The sequence below is a fragment of the Polypterus senegalus genome, chromosome 18, assembly GCF_016835505.1.
Source record: "Polypterus senegalus isolate Bchr_013 chromosome 18, ASM1683550v1, whole genome shotgun sequence".
Classification (NCBI taxonomy): Eukaryota; Metazoa; Chordata; class Cladistia; order Polypteriformes; family Polypteridae; genus Polypterus; species Polypterus senegalus.
In genome coordinates this window covers 60,545,196-60,562,386 of record NC_053171.1, presented here as the reverse complement: position 1 = coordinate 60,562,386, position 17,191 = coordinate 60,545,196, and the positions used below count along the sequence as shown (strand labels likewise).

The window sequence follows — 17,191 nt, the reverse complement described above, 5'->3', positions numbered from 1 at the left end:
TCTAAACTTGAGAAACTGGTCTCCTCGGTCCCCAGACGTCTGTTGAGTGTTGTAAGAAGAAGGGGGGATGCCACAAAGTGGTGAAAATGGCCTTGTCCCAACTTTTTTGGGATTTGTTGACACCATGAAATTCTGAATCAACATATTTTTCCCTTAAAATGATACATTTTCTCAGTTTAAACTTTTGTTCTGTGATTTATGTTCTATTCTGAATAAAATATTAGAAGTTGGCACCTCCACATCATTGCATTCAGTTTTTATTCACGATTTGTATAGTGTCCCAACTTTTTTGGAATCCGGTTTGTATTTTTTATATAAATTCCATTTTCAAATCCATTTAATCCAATTCAGGGTATCTCAGATGGCCTATTCCAGCAGCTTTAGGCACAACAAGGAACCAGCCCCAAACAGGGACACTATTCTTTCATAGTGCCAACTAATGCAGGGCCAATTTAAAAATCATTTAACTGAAAGAACATCTCTGAGGTGAACGAAAACTGAAATATCCAGAAATGCATGGGGAGAATGTGCACATCCCACAACTAGGAGCATGATTCCACTACATGTCATTCTTTAACTAATTTGTTTTTTATATACTGTATTCATATATATGGCTTTCTTACAATGTGTATGAAAATGTGCTGCTGTTATTCACTGCCATACATAATATGACCACTAGGATTAATAAAGGAACAAGAAAAAAGTTTACAAAAATCAAAGATAGATAGATCTTTATTGGACAGGTAAGCATCCTGACTCATCCATTTAGTCCTAAATTGGAGCACATCATCAAACCCATACTGAGGACAACATGATCTTTTAGTTTATGATTGCCATTATTTTGGTGAGGGCTGATCATTCTTCCTATCAGAGCAGCATGGGTTTTAGTATACCCACCAGTACCCAGTCATAGTAACACTTACTCCTACTGTATTGACCAAGGAATGGATTTTAGAATCCACATATGTTGTCACAGTATGGCTTACATTCAGTATGGGAAGTTCTACAATCAGCAATTTGGTGTGAAAAAATATGTATAAATTTCAAAATGTGCTTTTAGTTTTTTGAAGGCAAACCAAAAAAAAGAAAGGATTGTTCTCTGACATATGATAGATCATTCTTTCAGAGATTTGATTCAATTGAGTTTGGTGTCTTGGTTCAAATGAGTACAGATGCATAGTCTCTCTGTAACTGCTGAGAAGTGGTACCTCTGTTTTATATAAATACAACCAGAAACAACAAACTATACAAGTACATTAATGCAAGAACTTTGTTTTTAATTTCTGCCAATTTCAGGGAGCAGTCTGTCACTTAAAATGTGGTCAGACACACAGAGTCTAACAACCAAAATTTATCAACACTGAATTTACTTTCTCAAAATAATTTATTTTTGCTTGTAGAAGTAAATTTCTATGTGTTGAGAGATTCCTGTGTTTCCTGTTCACACATCTAGATTGTCAAATAGGGAGATTGGAGAAGGAAAAAACAGCAGGGGACTGGTGTTCATTTCAAGGGAGTAATCCTTCCTTGAACTACAGTATTAAGGCCACAAGACATGAAAGGAATTTCCCTGTATCTGCTTAATGAATTGGCTTGCAGCTCTATGTGGGCAACCACTTTTGACAAAATGCAGTATTACATTCTTCAGAGGAAAAATGACAAGGAGATATGTTCTGCTGCCACAGCCTCAAGAGTGCATTTTACAATGATCATAAGCCACACTTAGTTACAAAGCAGACTAAAGAGCAATGAAAGTATCAGTCAGAGCTAGACTAAATGGCAATACCCTATAGAAAGTACATATAGTGCCTTAAGGAGTCAGACATTCTTCCTCTTTTGCTGCATATTTAAATGCATACTAAATTCAACATTCATATCTATCTATCTATCTATCTATCTATCTATCTATCTATCTATCTATCTATCTATCTATCTATCTATCTATCTATCTATCTTTTTCAAGCCACCTTCTAAATACAGTGTGTATGTACATTAAATAATGCCGATACTCCTCTCTGTGAATCCTATCTATCTACAAAAAATGCTTTAACAGTTAAAAAAATATGAATGCGCTTTGACATACATAAAGTTAATTCATCCTTATTTTTTCACAAATTCACATTCTCATTTCCTTTAATTTCTTTGCCTCTTCTTAGCTGACAATAAGTTTCTTACCAACAGATCATCTCTCAAACTTTTAACTTTTCTTTTCCACTCCCTATGTTTCACTTTCTGAGGGTTCCGTGGTCAAACTACCATTTCTTTCATCCTGTCCAAATTCTTCCTTCCTCACCTGAGTTTTGGTCCCCGGTAATCCTGACAATCCTGTTAGTCCAGTCCCCTTTTTTCCATTTGCTGAGCTGTTAGTCCCAGAAAACCCAATTTGGTTCAGCCCTATTCCTGGCCTATCCCACCTTGGTTCATCCAGCTGGCTAGAAATAGACCAGTACAGGTGGGCTTCCAAACGAGCAGCAGCAAGTGACAACTCCCGGGCTGAACAAGATGGAGTGTCCACCTCAAAGGTTTGGTGGAAAGCACTGTAGTCAACATCAAAGAATCCATCTGCTAGTGACATCATTGGTGTGAAACGGTGGCCCCACAACACTTCTTCTGCTAGATAAGAGCTCCGGGCCTGACAGGTCATTCCTAGAAATACAAGGGAAGACTATTACAAGAAGAAAAACTGAGGATTCCAAAACATTGTAATTGGGTAACATTTCCAGTATCCAGGTCATGTATTTTTAAAAGCTAACCTCATGGTCGAAGAATCACAAAGGTAAAAAATCAACTAAGCACCCATTTTAGAAAATTATATTAATTTTTATGTATTTTTCTGGTGGCGCTACTGCCCCACAGTTAGGAGAACAGGGTTCACTTCCTAGGTCCTCCCTGCGTGGAGTTTGCATGTTCTCCCCGTGTCTGTGTCGGTTTCCTCCCACTGTCCAAAGACTTGTATTAGCGATTCTAAATTGTCCCTAGTGTGTGCCCTGCTGTGGGCTGGCACCCTGCTCAGGGTTTGTTTCCTGCCTTGTGCCCTGTGATGACTCCAGCAGACCCTCGTGACCCTGTAGTTAACATATAGCAGGATGGATGGATGTATTTATCTTTACTGAAAAATAGGAACAAATTTCCCATTACCAGGAGTACGGTGAGTTACAGCTCCTCTCACTTTTCATTGGTCCATATGACCCTTGTGTTGTAGTATATTTATGACAACATATTTCAGTCATATATTACTGACTGCTGCTAAGTGTCCTGCAGTGGTGCATCACTGTTAAACTGACCAAGATACCCACCTCCCCAGCCGTGGAAAGGTAACTTTGAGTAGACGGTGTGGCAGATGGCCGGGACCCATGCCCGGCCAGGAAGGACACCCCTTTGTCACTAGATCCGGGGGAGCAGCCATGGGAGCCACGCTACGTCCCTCTGAAACTTTGTTGGCAGCCCCCCTGGGTTGCATTGGGGCCACTTTCATGGAACACTGGAGCTCATCTTGGTTGGGCTCTGTGGCCTCTGCCAGGGGGAGCTGCATGGAGCTGCACGGCTTAACGAGCCCGTCTGGGCAGAAGAGCAGCTACGGGTGGGCTATAAGAGGAGCCTGCAGCCACTATTCAGGGTGCCAGAGTTGGGAGGAGGATGACGAAGCTGCCCTGGGAGGAGTGGAAGACAAAGAGTGTGATTCGGGGTGATTTTTCTTTGTGTGTGTTTTGAGGACTGTGTTGTGCCTGTCGGGTTCACGGGGAAGACGTGCCCCACAGGTAAAGAAAAAATAAATCTTTTTGTTTATTTTATATGTGCCTAGTTTGTTAGTCTGCGTCAGGTCAGCGCCAACCAACTGTCAATATAACAACAGGTAAAAATCCACTGTTAAAACAGCATTCTTTGACTCAACAAAATCATATTCATAATTGGTAGTATTCTTCACTATAGGGATCCATGAAGGGAGTGAGTGTCCATTGGTCTACAGCATACAAAAATCGAACACAGCCTTCACCCATAAACAGTAGCCCAACAAAGTGTTTTATTTTTTTAGATATTAATAGCTTTAAGCTCCTCCAATTCCAGCTGTCTTAGTTTATCTTATCTTTGTTTTACATTCTATCACTATTAATTAAATTACATTTTAAGACCCCATTAGTTTATGTGTTCCCAACCCTTTAACAATTTTAAAATTTCACTTGATGTTAAGAAACATTCACCTGTTGCCTCAACCATTCCTTCCAGGATGACTACAATCTCAAAGTCATCTTTCTCCAGCTGAGCCTGGGAGACATCCCAGAAAGGTGACCTTGGGTCTATCTCGTGTGATATCACCAACGGAGAAACAAGAAACAGCCTGTCATCGCCAGTCTCAAACCCAACACTGATATCAGTCTGATCAAGAGGAATAAACTCTCCTGTATTGGAGATACAGACAAGAGGCAGTTCAGCATTGAAGAGACAAGACAAAGTAAGACTAAGATAGATATGTGCCATGACAATAACAATCCTTCAATAAAATTAGGACCAAAATAAATCCTAATTTTGAGTAAATAGGACAAAGAACACTTAAAATAGATAAAGACAAATAGTCATTAGATGCAGGCTAGGATCAGTACCACAAGTTCAAAAATCAGTAACCAAATAAAAGGAGTAGACCACACTCAAAGTCAGGACAAAAACAAAGTCAAATGAATAGCTGAACACCTTGAAAAGAAATTGCTGAAGAATCTCATTGTTGTGACCATTAGGAGCTTAAACAAAAATCCAAATTTATTTTTTAAGTTGCCAAGCTTATTTTAGGGATGTTACAGAAGTGAAGTCTGGTGTAGTCAAAATCTCTAACACTAAAGGTCAAGAGATTGTTTGTATAAGGAAATAGCAATCTCAAAGCCTTTAGAAAAACTAGACTTCTAACTAAAATATTGTTCAAAAACAAAGTTCTCTTACAAGTCTTTTCTCTGTTATTCAAATAATTTCAGACACTACTTTAACTTGTGCCCACCTTATACAACAGCCATCATAATATCTTGGTTAACATAGCATTGCATTACTTGCTATATATAACTAAAAGTAATTATAAATAAATTGTGAAAAATGAAGAAAACTGAACATTTACTGTTTGATCCTGATACTAACTTTCTTGTATTAGAGTATTTTATTGAAAATAAAGTGTGGGCGCTTTCTGAGCATGCAATCTGATCATGTAAAGATGACCACATCTCACCAGCAATGTATGGGTGTCATAGCAAAGCAGTAGTAGTGGATGAAGTCACAAACAAAAAGCTAAAGTCCTTGTGAAAGTAATATTAACAAGAAAAAAATTATCAGAAGAACAACACATCATTTTCTATTAAATTCAGACAAAAACAGGCCTTGACATACTACACATGCAAGGCTTAGAGGGGTCTTTGAATGTACTACAGGTTGTGTTTTGAATTTTTCCTTGATTAATTTATCCCACCTTACATTCCTTAACAATTCCTTCTCAAGTCACACTCAATAACATTCACAAACATTTTAGAAAAATCTTAACGGTAGCAACTGGAATACATAACAACACTGAGTCAGAGAGGCACAAAAATGTACAAATGCTAACTCATTAAACACACCTTCATAAACAAATGCAAATGCTAGTCTAAAGAGAGAGATTCAAAATTAAATAAGACATGCAGACAGGTGCACATATTGTACAAAAGACAAAAGGACATATAGACAGATGGGTGGATTGGCTGAAGCATGCAGACAGTCATGCATATATGTCAGATTCAGACAGGCCTTCCTGAGTCTGCTTGGACTTAATAAGTTTGGCCCGGATGTTGGCTCCAACGATGTGTGAGCTGCGCAGATCTCCAACCCGGAACATCAAGCAAAGCTTATCATCCCGTAAAGAAATAACTGCATTCCGTGAGAAGACCAGAGTCTCTGCCCTCTTGTTTGGCTGTGAGATCTTTACAAACATGCAGCCAACCTGCAGTGAAGATGAAATCATTTAAATGACAGTGGGGATTAGCAATTCCCAATTTGGCTGTAATCAACATACTCCAAAAGGGGAATCACATCCTTTACCTGAAAGGATAAAAATTGTTATTGTTGAGGAGTTTTAGTGTTACATGCCTGGGGAGTTTTAGGGTTACATGCCTTTCCAATATGGCGTGATTTAAAGCAACACCCTTGAAGTGATTGCTGTTTCAATGGGATAGCCATTAACCTGCAAAATTCAGTTTTAATCAAAACCTGGTCCCAGTTGCCAAATGTCTTAACATGTATGTTGGGGATCTGAAAGGAAAATCAGTGTACATGGAGAAAAAACAACACATACACAAGGAGACTACATATTCCACAGAAACGATGGTCATGCTTGTATATAAGTTTCCCAAAATTTAAGTTAGCCTAAAGTTAGCTTTGCTTTCCTTTGTATTGTGGCCATGATCCCTCTCTCTATCTTTTTTTATTTATTTTTGTCTGTACTCCCAATTTGTTATTTTATTTTGTTTTGTCTTTTTGTCTGATCATCTTTATATAATATTAGCTAAATTGTCCAGATTTCCTAATGCATAAGTACTATGTTGGGCTTCAGTTATAATGCCATGGGTTAACTGGATGTATCAGAAGTATTATGTAACTGAGTACTTTTATGTATATCATATTTATTTATTTATTTATAGCAGTGGCTAATAATATTACTTCACTGGAGATCCTTAATCTGGGATAAGCAAGATACAATTGGCCATGAGTAAAACATTTCTGTCACAGATCAGTTCTTGCTTTTACTAGTGGCTGACCTTGGCTTTTGTTGATGGTAACTGCAAAACACAATTTTTACAGGAAACTGTATTCTTTTAAATTGAAACAGGTAATTAGTAGTGTCACACACGTGCACATAGGAAGCAGTCAAAGGGCTTAACGAAGGGTAAGATGCCAAGTTGAGGGTTGATGAAGTGCAGTAATGTCTTTTCTCCCTCTTCTACAAATCATCAGAAGGGAAACCCAGTTAGGCCATGGTCAACTTCCAAATCCCTTTCCCCACCACACCCTCTTATTGACCTCATTTCTGCCAGTTCCCTCACCGACATACCTCTTCCTGCCCACCACTTAATAAAGTCCAATCACCTCACCTTTCCTTTAGTTCTGCTTGAGACTAAGTCTTTTGAGACTACTTTGGTGTGATACCAAATTGATAATTTTGCTTCACAATATGGATAGATCCCCAAATCTTTTTCTGTTTGTGTTTCCCTTTTTACAGTAGGAATAATGGGAATTTGGGGAATATATATATTTTCACTCTGTAAAACTTTGATGTGTAATCTTGTATCATTAGATCGAAAGTAATATGCAACAAAAAGTGGTTTACTTTAACTAATTACAGTATGAAAAAACTAATAACTGACAATTATTGCCTTTGATATTATAATTTCAATTAACAGTACAATGAAAATGCAACTTGTCTTGCAAGCTGCATATCCTGTATTCACTTTACACAAAGTACAGTACAACCATCATTGTGCAGGGAAACACTAAAAAAATATATAAAATTGTTAAATGTTGGATTAATTTAAAAATTAAACATCTATTGCTTAGTAATATTTGCTTTTAATTTGTTACAATAAAGACGCAGGACACTTGCAATTTAATATTTGTGTCACTGTTTTTCACATAGTAAATTGAGTGCATTTTTGATTTACAAATATTCATATAATAATATTTAAACATAACAAAAATTCTTTTTTTTTTTTTAAATTAATATTCAATTTGAAAAATCAGCCATCACCACCATTCACCATTCAAAAATTTAAAATGCTGGAAAATGTTAAACATGGAAATGTTAAATTGGGGTTCTGCTGTATTAACAAAAGAAATGTTGCATGTGTATATAAAAACTTAAAGTACATGATAAAGTCTTAAATGACAGTAACTTGACATTAAGAAGTAAATGTAAACACAACTTGTTACTTCTAGGGTACTGGCATATAAAAGCTCTAAATGCAACAATATCTATAAAGCAAGCTCAAGCTGTATTTTGATAGTAACAAATTACTGTATTACCTCCTGCTACTGGACTCAGAACCTGAGTATGAGCATTTGTTTTCTTAAGGTACGTATTTTAATGAATGGTGCACTAATTTAAAAAAGCATGCTGACATGCATCTGCTTTTCAGCATATATACTTCATTAATATAACAAACCGTTATGCTGAGAGATACGTACTTCCATAGTTGTACTGAACCAGAAATCGGTCGTGGTTGCATAAAGAACTATTTGTTTAAGATCCATTTTTATTTTTCACATTTGGAATAAAGTGAACATTACATCACTATGGAAGAATAATTGCAGGAGCAGATGACTCCTCTGATTGACAGAGCCTTGTCTTTTGATAAACAATACACAATGACTAATATCTGATTTTATTTTTAATAGCCTGCTGTATACGGTCATGCATTAGTGTACAAAGGTAATTAATGGTTATCTGTGAACTGAACTAACTGCTAATTGTTCAGCTTTCGTTAATGCACTTTTCATACTGGAGTATGAGGCTGAATTGTAACTAGCTGTATAAATATTTTCCTGCAATAGTTTCACAGTTTTGCACAGTACACTTTTGAAAACAAAATATTTCCAAATTACAGACAATTTTCTTAATTTAGGTACCTAGAAGTCTAAAAAGTGGCATTAGCTATACTTCTCAGTTTTTCTGAAAGTTGCTGCAAACAGATAAGATGCATATTTATTTTTTTAAAAGATGTTTTCTGGGATCAGACTCATAAGAACTGCATTAATAAAATAATTAGAACTATGATGTGAGTGTCTCTGTATCTTCAAAGCAGTGCTTGAAGTGGATAAACATAAGTGCCAGTATCCTACATGTTACACTGATGTATTAACGTGAAGAGTGAGTAGTGTGGAGAACCAGGTTTGATCATTATAACACAATGTAAAGTGCCAATATATAAGACCTTTCAGCTTGAAGTATGTTGATTGTTGAGCGGTTTTGGGGGTGTGGGCCACAGCCAGGACCTAGAAGTCAATAGCAAGAAAGAGTGCTTGCTAACCATGGAGCTTAGCTTCTTCCTTGAGCTTTGCTGAACTTTCTCTTTCCATTTTTATTTGTGATCAAATTTCCTTTTTCCTGACCTTTAGTTGTCCATTAACCCTAGTGGTTAGTTGTGCTATTTGCGTGGCTCATTAATCACTTCTGTTGCTTCTGTCAAGCATGTTGGTTGGCATAATACTAAAAAATATCAACAAATAAAAAAATTAAGTAATTTTCTTTTTTCTATAATATCAACAAATTTTAATTAAATTCATTAAGGCATTTTTGAGATTTTGGGGTATTTACTTTTTCTGTTGCGTTGTAGGAGGGTTGTTCACTTGTCACTATTGAAATATCTTAATGTTCTTTCTAAGCAGATACATTCTGCCCTAGATGTAGCATCCCTCCAAATTTCAGCCTTTTAAATAAACAGAAAACAGTGTTTTGTTGATGAGTAAGTGAGTCATCTTCGGATTACATACAGTAAATGTAGATAAACAGAATCAAGTCAAAATTTTAATGGTTTCCCAACCAATTGCAATGTCCATGGAAAAAAAAAATCTGATAAAGATGGAAGACAGTTTCCAAAGAGACAGTAGGAAGAATATATAATTGTGATTCTTTTATCCAAGGCAATTGACAACATTTTTTTCCTGCCTTCCGCCCTTTGTTGGCTGGGATTGGCTCCAGCAGACCCCTGTGACCCTGTGTTAGGATATACTAATTGGATAATGGGTGAATGGATGGACTGACAACATTTATCATACAATTTGTTACATTTCTACAATTGGAGCATAGGCAGATCAAGTGACTTGCTCATGGTGACATAGTGTCAGTAACAAGATTTGAAGTCCAAAGCCTTAACCACTACACCACACTGACTGCCCACAGAGAAGTACCCATGAGTCTCATTTGTGAATAAATTGTTGTTTGTTGACATATTCTGGCACACATTGGGTATATAAATGTTTTTTTTTTTGGCCCTAAATAATATTGGGTTTGCTACTCCTGAACTATAGGAAGAAAACAGACTTTTAAGAAATTAAACTTAGAGTATGCAGTGCTTTGCAAAAGTATTCAGTCTCTTAAAAAAGTCTTCACAGTAATTTACTCAATAACAAATCCTACACTGGATCTGTTCTCTCTGATAATTTTGGATTTTTTCACTTTGAAAAATTTATTTTGCAATGGGAAAGGTGCTATATAAATAAAAATTATTATATTATCCAAGAAAAAAGGGAAACAAGTTATTTGCATAAGTGGTGTTGACACTCTTAATTTACATAAATGAAAAACATTTGCCTGACAAGACCAGGATTTACTTTTACAAGTGAATTACTTAAGGGATTTAAGGGAGTATTGTGGATCTGAAGGAGAGCCACTGAGTTGAAGACTAAAGAGTAAATAAGTTGGAGATAAAATAATACAAATGCAAAAATTAGGAAAAGATCACATATTAGTATTTGGGTGTTTGGATAGTGGGCACCATGGGTTCAGTTATTCAGAAAGCTATGTCAAACCATACAAGTGTTTCCTGGAAAAAGTTGATTCCCAAAACTCTGTGCAAAAACAAGAAGTGGTCAGCAGTGGCTTTGAAGGATCTACAGACATCAGTGGCTAAAACCAATCAGCCATAGCATTAGCTCTATATAACTCTGTCTTCTGTTGGAGAATGGCATAAAAGAAACCACCACTCAAAAAGAACTATATAAAAACATGACTAGAGCTTGCGTTAGAGCAAGGGAGTGACACAGTTGTGATGAAGGAAGATGTTTTGTGTCCAGATGAGTCAAAGATGGAATTTTTTTAAACAATATCATAGAGATACTGTACATTCAGCGCAAATGTAACACAGCTAACTCAAAAAACACCAAACCTACAGTGCAGTGTAATGGTGATAGCATTATGGTAAGAGTTAGGATCAAAACAAAAAGAAGAAAGGTTGATGGAAAATACAAGGAAAGTGAACCTGTTTGCATCTGCTAAAAATGTGACAAATGTACACAGATTTACATGTCAGTAGAACAATGTTCCAAAACACAAGGTCTGAGTAATCGTGGAGTGACTTAATCACACTATGATGATAAAATGGTAATGTTTACCAAATGGTCCAGTAAAAGCCTTAATCTCAATCCTGACCAACAAACCAGTTGCAGTACTACAAAACTGCATAGCAGATTTTGGGAAGTTTAGCTATTAACTAAACAAACAGGCTTGATAGAATGAATGGTCTCCTCTTGTTTGTCAAATTTCTGGATGTGTCTTCTGATTAATCTAACAATGTGGGGCATATTTGCCTGGAAGATTTAACTCAAAATTACTCCAAAGTTGGAACATACCTATACTGACAACAACAGACTTAAAGCAGAATTAAACAGAATATTAAATTGTGGGGATTGAATACTTCAGCAAACTGCAAATTACATTTTTTGTAATTAAAACAAATGTAACATTACAAAATAAACTTTGAACTATAAGGTTTTGAAACAAGAAAATTATAGAGAACAAAATTAATGTGTAGCATTTGTTATTCAATAAAATTAGAGAACTGGTCAAGATACTGAGTACCTTGGCAAATTATTGCTGCATTCCTGTTCTTCAATATACAAGTCCTTTCACTGTCTGTATTAGATGCCTAAAATTTGCTTTCATAGCCCAATCAACCTTTGCAAAACATAAGTGGGTGTACTTTTTTGTTGCCACAGTTCCACATTACACAAACGTTATGAGCCTCCTTCACTGAACATGAAGCATAAGATTTTCTTACCATGAATGCATTGACCATTGAGCCCAGAATGGCCTGCAGTAGAAGTAACACTGTCCCCTCTGGACACTGATCAGTGATAACTCTGTGCCCGTAGCCTATTGTAGTTTCTGTCTCAATGGAGAAGAGGAAAGCAGATACAAATCCATTTACATTGTTAACACAAGGAGTCCAGGTTTCATCTTCCAGGTGCTCCAAATCTCCTCTAAAGATAAAAAAATATATATTGAAAAGAGAAGATGTAATGTTAGCCTTGCTGTTGAAACTCTTGACTTTCACAAAGCATTTGATAAAGTGTCACATGTGAGGATGGGCATCAAAGTAAAAGAAGTGGAAGTTCAGGTTGTTCTGTGTAGATGGGTGCAAAATTGGCTCAGACACAGGTAACAAAAGTACTGTATATGGTGCAAGGAACCCTATCAGAATTGGCTGATGTTAAACGTGGTGTCCCACAGGGCTCAGTGCTAGGACCACTTATTTTTTTTATTTAAATATAAAAATGATATTTTTAAGTTAGAGATGATACCAATATAGATGGGTTGGCAGATAATCTACAATCTTTTGAATTGTTACAGAGGGACTATGACAACATACAGGCTAGGGCCGATTTATGACAGTTGAAATTTATGTAGGTGAATTTAAAGTATTATATATAGGAAGTAAAAAGTTACGATTGATTGCACAATGGGAGGCCTGAAAATTGAAACTACACTTTATGAGAAGGATTTAGAAGTCGTAGTGGACTGAACCCTATCAACGCTTATGAAAGTGTTCAGATGCTATTAAGAAGGCTAACAGAATGTTAGGTTATATAACACAATATGTAGAATACAAGACCAAGGAGGTTATGCTGAAGATTTATAATGCACTGCCTAGACCTCACCTGCAGGACAGTCTCCAGGATACAGAAAAGACATGGAGGTACTAGGAAAAGTCCACAGAAGAATGACTAAGCTGATGAGCTTTGAGGAAAGAATAAAAACAAGCGAGCCTTTTCAGTTTAAGCAAAAGGAGATGTTACATTTTTAAAGTGTTCAAACTTTTGTAAGGAATTACGACAGTGGATTTAAACTGCTACTTTAAAATGTGTTTAACAAGAACACAGGGATACGTTTGGAAATTTGGTAAGGGGAAATTTTGCACAAACATTAGGAAGTTTTTCTTCACACAGAGAACCATAAACACTTGGAATAAGCTACAAAGTAGTGTGATAGACAGATAAGACTTTAGAGACCTTTAAAAGACTTGATGTTATTTTGGACGAATTAAGTGGATAGGACTGGCGAGGGTTGAAGCTGAATGGCGTGTTCTCATCTAAATCTTTCTAATGATCTAATGTTTCTCTGCCATATTTGTATCTGACTGTGAGACATGCTACTTGTTAAACAGTGTGTGCGTCAAACTGGTGTGTGTCTGTGGCACCAAATCCTAATCCTCGATAAGAAGGATGAAGCAGACCAGAATTAAGGTAGGAGGATCTTAATTAACTACTGAACGATGCAAAGGAAAGAATAGTTGCAATGGCTTTGTAGAACTTAACGTTTATTTGAAGACAAATATTTATGTGTGGTTTCTGAAACAGAACAAATACAATAACATAAAATAACTCACAAAATAAAGGCTCAGAGAACGCTAAACATGTAATGCCCAAAAAGGTCAGTAGATGGCAGCAGAAATTAACACAGCGCCATGACGTGCTTTCATTGACAAAAGGTACTAAATAAAACTTACGAAATACGTTAGGGCTGTACAGACTCAGACAAATCAATACTTAAGCAAATATTACCAAGTCTGTTTTCTTGAAGCTCTTATATATAATAAAGAAGCAATATTTCTGAATGTACTTATACAATTTTGAACGTTAAACTGAACACACTTTGACATAAAGGGTTGTCTGAACTTGCTAGTAAAACAACGTTACGAGATTTACCATTACTTGCAGAAATTATTTCTATTGAAATAAACAGCAAAGCGTGACTTACATCAAACAGACGCACACAAAGTCAACAAACAATGGAATAAATGCAAGTGCGTTCAGACTCCTGAAAGTACAGCGTTTTCGCGTATCAGATACAGAAAACAACACGTGCGCACGCTCACGCATACAGAACCTGTGAGCGTGATGACGCAACAAACAGCGTGTTCCGACTTTTGTACAGCCGCCCCCAAATTTGAGTAATAAATTTGAAGCAATTCAATGGGTCTGTGTCATTCGTCTGGTATTTCCGGCAGTTCTATAAGCTTGCTCACTGGGCGAGTATAAATATGATCCTTCACTTTGACTTCAGCAACGCAAACTTTTCCATCATCACTAGGAATAACTTTAGTGACCTTTCCAACAGGCCAATAAGCCCTAGGCAACTGTGGATCAATGATTAGAACAATCTGTCCCACATTCAAGGAGGATGAGGAGTTCTTCCATTTATGTCGTTGTTGTAAATCAGGCAAGTAGCGCCTGGTGAAGTTAGACCAAAAGTGGTCAGCCAAAACCTGGCTGTGTTTCCAGCGACGACGTCCCAGTAAATCACTAGCTCCATAGACTGCTTGGGGTAAGGAAGCATCCCCCCCCATTAGCAAGAGATTTGGAGTAACTGGATCTGGATCAGCTATATCAGAAGAAACGTATCCAAGAGGTTTGGCATTGAGAATGCCCTCCACTTCCACCAGCACTGTGTGGAGAACTTCCTCTGACACAGTGTGGTCCTTGAGGACTATATGTAGGGAGTTCTTCACAGATCTAATCTCTCGTTCCCATGCTCCTCCAAAATGTGGAGCATGAGGTGGATTGAAATGAAACTCTATACTTTGCCTTGCAAGTTGTTCTTGAAGTGCAGTCTCCATTGTGGCAAAAGCTTCTTTAAGTTCTCGGTCCCCACCTCGGAAGTTAGTTCCTCTATCAGCTACAATCTCATAAGGTTTACCACGACGAGCGATGAATCTTCTGAGAGCTAGAAGGAATGAATCTGTGTCCATACTAGGAATGAGGTCTAAATGAACACATCGTGTAGTGAGACACTTAAAAATGATGCCCCAGCGCTTTTCTAACCTTCTTCCTATTTTAATTGTAAATGGGCCAAAGCAGTCCACTCCCGCAGACCAGAAAGGCGGTTTTTGTATTCGTAGACGTGCCTTTGGAAGATCGGCCATTTTAGGAATGACAGGCTGACCACGCCACCTGCGACATTCAACACACTGTCGTTGGTGACTTCTGATAGCCTGTCTTCCCGGTATCCAGTAAGTTCTCCGAATTTCAGCAAATACTCGCTCTGGCCCAGGGTGAAGTAAACGTTCATCATAATCATGAATCAGAATTTTAGTTATAGTATGATCAGGTGACAACACAATAGGATGTATTTCATCCTCCCCTAATTCTGATGCAGCCTTGCGAAGGCGACCTCCAACACGGATTAAATTCAATGTCTTATCATACTGAGGAGATAGATTGTATAAACGGCTAGTTTTTTGCAATGTATCACCTTCACTTAGCAATTTTACTTCTTCTGGAAAACTGTCCCGTTGGGCTCTCTGTAAAACAGCAACTTCAACTTTAATTCGTTCACTTGCAGATAGGGACACTGCAGCCGCCCATTTACAGCTAAATGAGTGGCTTGAATCAGATCTTCCCATTTTGTAAACAGAGAAAGATCAAGCAATGTTGTATCAGCTACGGAGGTCAAACCACAGAACAAGGATTTCTTCATTTCCTCTGATTCAGCATCAATGGGCTTAGGGATCTCTGGCCAATTATCTGATGACAGAAGAAGAAAAGAAGGACCCTGATTCCACCTGCTCATTTGAGTTAATGACAACAAGGTCTTCTCTCTAGTAATGTCATCCGCAGGATTCTCTGCGGATTCAACATATCGCCATTCTGCAGAACTGGTGAGTTCCTGAATCTCTGCAATACGTGTTCCCACAAACACTTTGTAGTGGCAGGACTCAGAGTTAATCCAGTTCAATACTGTGGTGGAGTCAGTCCATAGAAATGTATTTCTAATAGGAACTGAGAGTTCTGTTTGCAGCAGCTTTACAAGCTGTGCACCCGTTAATGCAGCACAGAGCTCCAAACGTGGCACTGACAGCTGTTTCTTAGGTGCTACCCGTGATCTTGCCATTAAAAAGGACACCTGTACGTTACCTCGAGCATCTTCTACCAAAAGGTAGGAAACACAGCCATATGCTTGCTGGGAAGCATCACAGAACACATGCAAGTCCACAACAGCTTTGGCTAAGTTCACGCCCGAAGTATAACAGCGTTGGAGAACAATCTTGGGTATGTTCAGCAATTCATTCTCCCATTCATTCCATGCTTGGAGAAGGTCATTGGCAATAGGTTCATCCCAATCTCGTTCCCTTTTCCAAAGGGCCTGAACCAAGATTTTAGCTCGAGTGATGAAGGGAATGAGATATCCTATTGGGTCATATTGACTTGCGAGAACCCTGTAAATATTCCTCATGGTGGGCTGATCATAAGGAATAGATTTGAACTTGTATCCCAATATGTCTGAGGAACAATCCCAACGTAATCCTAAAGTTGATTCTTCGGGGTATATGTTGTTGAAGGTAAGCCAGAGCTCACATGATTCTGACCTTGCGTCTCGGGCAAGTGAGTGATCACATCTGGTATGTTACTGGCCCACTGCCTGATATCAAACCCTCCTTCTGCCAACAGCACCCGACACTGCTCAATAAACTGCTTAGCTTGGAGAGTAGACTGAAATGACTGGAGGCAGTTATCAACATAGAATGCCTTATGTACAGAGTCCACGACTGCTTCATTCCCTTTCGCATGCTCCCTGACATGCTTCTGCAGAGCAAAAATCGCACAGCATGGGCTACAGGTTGTGCCGAAAGGTAAGACGCGCCACTCATATGTGTCTGGAGAGCGACTTACATCCAGGTCTCTCCAGAGGAAACGTAATACTGGCTGATCTTCTGGAAGAAGTCTAATCTGATGAAACATGGCACGAATGTCTCCACTGACAGCTACTGGGTATTCTCGGAACCTCAGAAGAACTCCAAGAAGTGATGGGCTCAGAGATGGACCTGGGAGCAGACTATTGTTGAGTGATTTATTCTGGTAGACAAATGAACAATTAAATACCAGTCTGGCTTTGTTATTGTGGTGAACCAGATGGTGAGGTATATACCAAGAATTGGTAGATTCACTTGCCTCTGTGCTGGTGATCTTCACAACATATCCAGCGTCCAAAAGTTTGTTAACTTCATTATTATATTCACTGGCTCTCTCAGGAACTGTTGTTAGCCGTCGTTCAGTACTTCTCAAAAGGCTCATTACTGCTGATGGTGATGCATGAAGGAAGGGAATGGTTTTCCTCCATAGCAAAGGTGTGGCATACCTCTGTACTCCACTAACTTTAACACGGGTGGTTTTAGTTTCAAGTATTTCCATAGCT

At 38.0% G+C, this 17,191-nt stretch overlaps 1 protein-coding gene across 1 annotated transcript in view; it reads right to left on the bottom strand.

The window, feature by feature from the left end:
• Window positions 1-716: 716 nt before the first annotated feature.
• kcnj9 (potassium inwardly rectifying channel subfamily J member 9) overlaps window positions 717-17,191 on the bottom strand; it is a 113,930-nt gene continuing 97,455 nt past the window's right edge. The window contains exons 4-7 of the mRNA XM_039741441.1: window positions 11,778-11,979; window positions 5,758-5,950; window positions 4,200-4,397; window positions 717-2,646 (exon numbers count right to left, since the gene is read on the bottom strand). Of these exons, the coding sequence (XP_039597375.1) occupies window positions 2,219-2,646; window positions 4,200-4,397; window positions 5,758-5,950; window positions 11,778-11,979 (1,021 nt within the window). The 3' untranslated portion in view covers window positions 717-2,218. The remainder of the gene's footprint in view (window positions 2,647-4,199; window positions 4,398-5,757; window positions 5,951-11,777; window positions 11,980-17,191) is intronic.